Below are 4412 nucleotides of genomic sequence, written 5' to 3'. Positions count from 1 at the left end.
AGAAAGAAAGAAAGAAAGAAAGAAAGAAAGAAAGAAAGAGAAAATTGCACCCTTTCAGGAGAAGGCAAAGACAGAATGGAGAAGGGGCCTCTTCCTTTTGCCACTTGAGCTGAGTATGAAAGGTTTGTTTCCATCTGGAATGTAGGCTGAGTAGAAAGGTCAGCTGGGTGCTGTCTCTGCTTCCTTGAACTAAAAGGATTTAAACAGCATGTGGCTCCTCTTTATTGGTAAAATTGAATTGATGGCATTTTTATTCTTTAAAAAACATAGGTTTGCTTTAGACTTCTTATTGCCCTGCCTGACTGAGAAAGGATCTGTGCCATAGCAAAAAGCAAGGAGAGAAAGGATAGTGGGGGAAGATTTCTGGAATCCACAGGAGATAAGAGGTGCATGGAAAGCTGCCAAGACCAGTCTGATTTGGAGCCTGGAATGACAGAAGGTCTAGGAAATCAGAGAGAGAAGAGAAGCTTGTGGGCAGCCTAGCTGGTTTTCTGGCAGGAATGACCACTGGTTTCCCAGGATCTTCCTGTTGGAATTGGATGCTGGGATACAGCTAAGAGTGGGGAGAAGTAATATAGGATGGGGAAGTCTGTGGAATCCATAGAAAATGTGGACAGCAAGCAAGAAAGGTTGCAGCAGGTGTTCTGTTGAACCCCTAAGGATGTATTTAAGGAATGGGGTCTGGAGGAACAGAGAGAAGAATGTTTCAGGCATTCCATCTGGTTTTCTGGCAGGCATGGCTTCCATTTGGCTTATTGTGTTGAGTTTACTTCTTTATAATTTTCCACATGTATTCAATAATTGCAGGTATGCTCCCCCTATCAACACTTGTCAACACTCATCCTTAACTGTCCCTTTAACAGTTTCATATTTTTTATTTGGATTCATCATGGTCATCTGCATGACCATTGAATTCAGATTGTACCTTGGACAATAGTGTACTCATCAATTGTTACACAAGTAAAATTTTTAACTGTCATTGCTTTGGGTGTCTTTGCAGGACATAGTATAACAGGATAAGGAAGACAATCCCCTCACTTTTCTTCAGCTCATACTTAACAGAACCAACCAGCAAACTTATCCCTATTTGTTGATATGATTGTTAATGCGATACATGTGTAGCCTGAAAGCAGGCAATGCACAGTCCTCATTTTATATGCATTTTGCATTCATTTCCTTACATTTCTTGAGTGTTGGAGCAGATGCTTTCGAAGTCCTTGTTTATTGATGGGGATTAAAGCAAAACTTCTACTCACGATATTCCACAGTCACACTTCTTGGCAGTCAGCACAGATCATTGTGAAGAGGCTTCTTTGAGTAAAAGGAGAGTGTTACTTTGCAATGTCTGTAAACACAAACATTCAGAAGATTGTTTGACAATAAGTAGATTAAGCTGAATAGCAGCATCGAGTTCCTCCTTATATGATATGACCTCCCTCCCCTCAACCATGAAATTTCATTCGGGCTTATAGTACCAGGAAGGAAATACTCTTTGATAAATATTCCTCCTGTGCATTTTAGCTACATTGTGTGTCCATAGATATATTCAATATGCAAACGTAGGAGCATTTCAGTCATGAATATGCTAAATCATTCACAGGTTTCTCTTAGTGATTATATTTTGAAACAATACATAAATCAAAGTATAGCAAACACACGATAAAAATAAAAATTCAAAGATTCACTGATTCATTATTAAAGAATAAGCAAAGCCTATTTTTAGAAAGAAGTGTTATTTTATATAAATTAGTTAATAATCATGTATCATGTTGCTTAATTAAGTCAGAGATAGAATTCTATGCCTAAAGCATACATTGTGCAATAGAAAATCAACAACAAATCACTCATAACAGAAGCAAACAAATAAGCTCTGAATGTTGAAAACAGTTGAGAAAATATCTTGAGAAAAGAAAAACAAACAAGAGAGTAAAACAGAGATTTTATTGTCCTGAAAATGCACTTGATAAATATTTAACTGAAATATTAAACATGAGGAAATCCATTGATGTGGTGTTAGCTGTCAGAAATTCACAAAGGTTTGAGGTATGTAATAGAAATAAGGCATTAAAAACAGAGGTGTATATGTTTTTCATTCAAGATAAAAGACACAAATGTTTAGGAGCAAAGTATTCAGATTTTCTTTTTTTGAATGACTAGAAATAGTTCAAAAGTTCTCTCTCACCATATGTTAAAGTTTTCTGTAGCTAAATATAACATCATATTAGTAGTGCAGAATTTAAGCTTTAAGAACAAAATGGTCTGTTTTATTTCAAAATTTTTAAGAGTATGAAACAAACTAGACTATTATTGGATTATGAGAAAATGTGAGTCTCATATTTGAGAACAATACTTTTTGTTAATTAATTTTGTTAATTAATTACAAACACTGTTGACCATATTGTACAAAATACATGACCAGAATTAGAGATTATTTCCACAAGGGGATGTAAGAATCCAATTAGAAATATACACTATTATTCGGTAATCTTATGACTTATAATACAGATGCAACCTACACAGAGGAATAGCATTGAGCTTCTTTAATTTTTGTCACCATAGATGAAGATGGCTTTGTAGATTTGAAATGATTCATAGAGTATTTAAATATATGTTTCTTAAACAATAAAGGAGAGTGAGTCAAGGAACATTTCAATGAGTTGAGGCTGAGTAACAGCTTAGGGGGAAGGGGACTACCTGAGGATTGAATCACAGACACTTGATTTCTGAACAGATATGGAGCAGTGTGTGAAGTGTCCAGAAAGTCACTATGCAGACCCAAAGAAGAACCACTGTCTCAAGAAAACTGTGAGCTTTTTGGCCTATGAAGACCCCCTGGGGATGGCTCTCACCATCACAGCACTGTGCTTCTCTGCACTGACAGCACTGGTCTTAGTAGTCTTTGTGAAGCACAGAGACACAGCCATTGTCAAGGCCAATAATCGGGCTCTCAGCTACACCCTGCTGTTGACACTCATCATCTGTTTCCTCAGTTCCTTGCTCTTTATTGGCCAGCCCAACACAGCTACCTGCATCATGCAGCAGACAGTGTTTGGAATTCTGTTCACTGTGGTTCTATCTACAGTGTTGGCCAAAGCTATCACAGTGGTTATTGCATTCAAGGTCACTGTTCCAGCTAGATTGGTGAGGTGGTTAATGGTATCAAGAGCCCCTAATTTCATCATTCCTTTCTGCACACTGATCCAACTTATTCTCTGTGGAGTCTGGTTGTTTTCCTCTCCACCCTTTGTTGATCAAGATGCTCATGCTGAACATGCCCACATCATCATCATATGCAACAAGGGTTCAGCAGTTGCTTTCCACTGTGTCCTGGGATACCTCTGCTCCTTGGCACTTGGGAGCTACACCATGGCCTTCTTGTCCAGGAATCTGCCTGACACTTTCAATGAAGCCAAGTTTCTGTCATTCAGCATGCAGGTGATCTTCTGTGTGTGGGTCACCTTCCTCCCTGTCTACCACAGCACAAAGGGGAAGGTCATGGTGGCTATGGAAGTCTTCTCTATCCTGGCCTCCAGTGCAGCACTGCTTGGCTTGATCTTTGCCCCCAAGTGCTACATCATTTTGATAAGGCCAGATAAGAACTGCTGTGTTGACATCAGGCACAAAACCCATTCCAGAAGGAATGTTCATTTCAAATGTAATTAAAAATTAAAATTATTCTATGTTAGTGAATTAAATATAATGGCTGAAGCAAGTATCCTACCATTCTTAATATCTTATTCAGTGTCCCTCCGTCGCTTAGTCTCTAATAATATGATGTGATTTTGTTGGGTCATAATTTTTCATTTAATTTCAATAAAGTGTGCTAGTTTTGACAGCACATATGCTAAAATTGGAATATATATGGAAGATTCGCATGGCCCATCCACAAAGATGACATGCAAATTTGTGGAGCATTCCATATTTTTTGAAAACAGGATCCTTCAATCTGCTGGATACAATAAAGATAAACATTACCTCAGAGTAAAGGGCTGGAAAAAGGTTTTCTAAGCTAACAAACCTAAGAAGCAAGTTGAAGTAGACATTCTGGTATTTAGTAAAATAGACTTTCAACCAGAATTAATCAAAAGAGATGGGGAAGGGCACTTCATTGTCATCAACTGTAACATACTAAGATGATGTCTCAATTCTGCATATCTATGCCCCATACACAAGGACATCCACATTCATAAAAGAAACATTACTAATATAAATCACACATCAATCCGCACAAGTTAATAGTCGGAGATTTCATCATCCCACTCTCACCAATGGACAGATCATCAGTACTGAAACTAAACAGAGAAATAATGAAAATAACAGACATCATGAATCAAATGGACCTAACATTTATCTACAGAACATTTTACCCAACAAAAAGAATATACATTCTTCTCAGCACCTCAGGGAATATT

The 4412-nt window shown here is 37.6% G+C and overlaps 1 protein-coding gene and 1 non-coding gene across 2 annotated transcripts; both read left to right on the top strand.

Moving 5' to 3' along the window:
• The first annotated feature begins 2733 nt into the window (after positions 1-2733).
• Positions 2734-3663, top strand: LOC129676822 (vomeronasal type-2 receptor 116-like). Its single transcript, XM_055607340.1, has one exon. It carries the CDS (start codon positions 2734-2736, stop codon positions 3661-3663), a length of 930 nt encoding a protein of 309 aa, XP_055463315.1.
• A 157-nt stretch (positions 3664-3820) lies between these two features.
• Positions 3821-3926, top strand: LOC129676823 (U6 spliceosomal RNA). The gene has a single exon (XR_008720132.1). It is a non-coding gene; the product is annotated as a U6 spliceosomal RNA (small nuclear RNA).
• The last annotated feature ends 486 nt before the right edge of the window (positions 3927-4412 follow it).

The sequence above is a fragment of the Psammomys obesus genome, unplaced genomic scaffold, assembly GCF_907164565.1.
Source record: "Psammomys obesus unplaced genomic scaffold, mPsaObe1.curated_primary_1811, whole genome shotgun sequence".
Lineage (NCBI taxonomy): Eukaryota > Metazoa > Chordata > Mammalia > Rodentia > Muridae > Psammomys > Psammomys obesus.
The sequence above is the reverse complement of the archived record's forward strand: the minus strand, read 5'-3'. Positions and strand labels throughout refer to the sequence as shown.

Coding starts and splice junctions, on each gene's coding strand:
- LOC129676822 (XM_055607340.1), top strand. CDS start 2,734: ATGGAGCAGTGTGTGAAGTGTCCAGAAAGTCACTATGCAGACCCAAAG.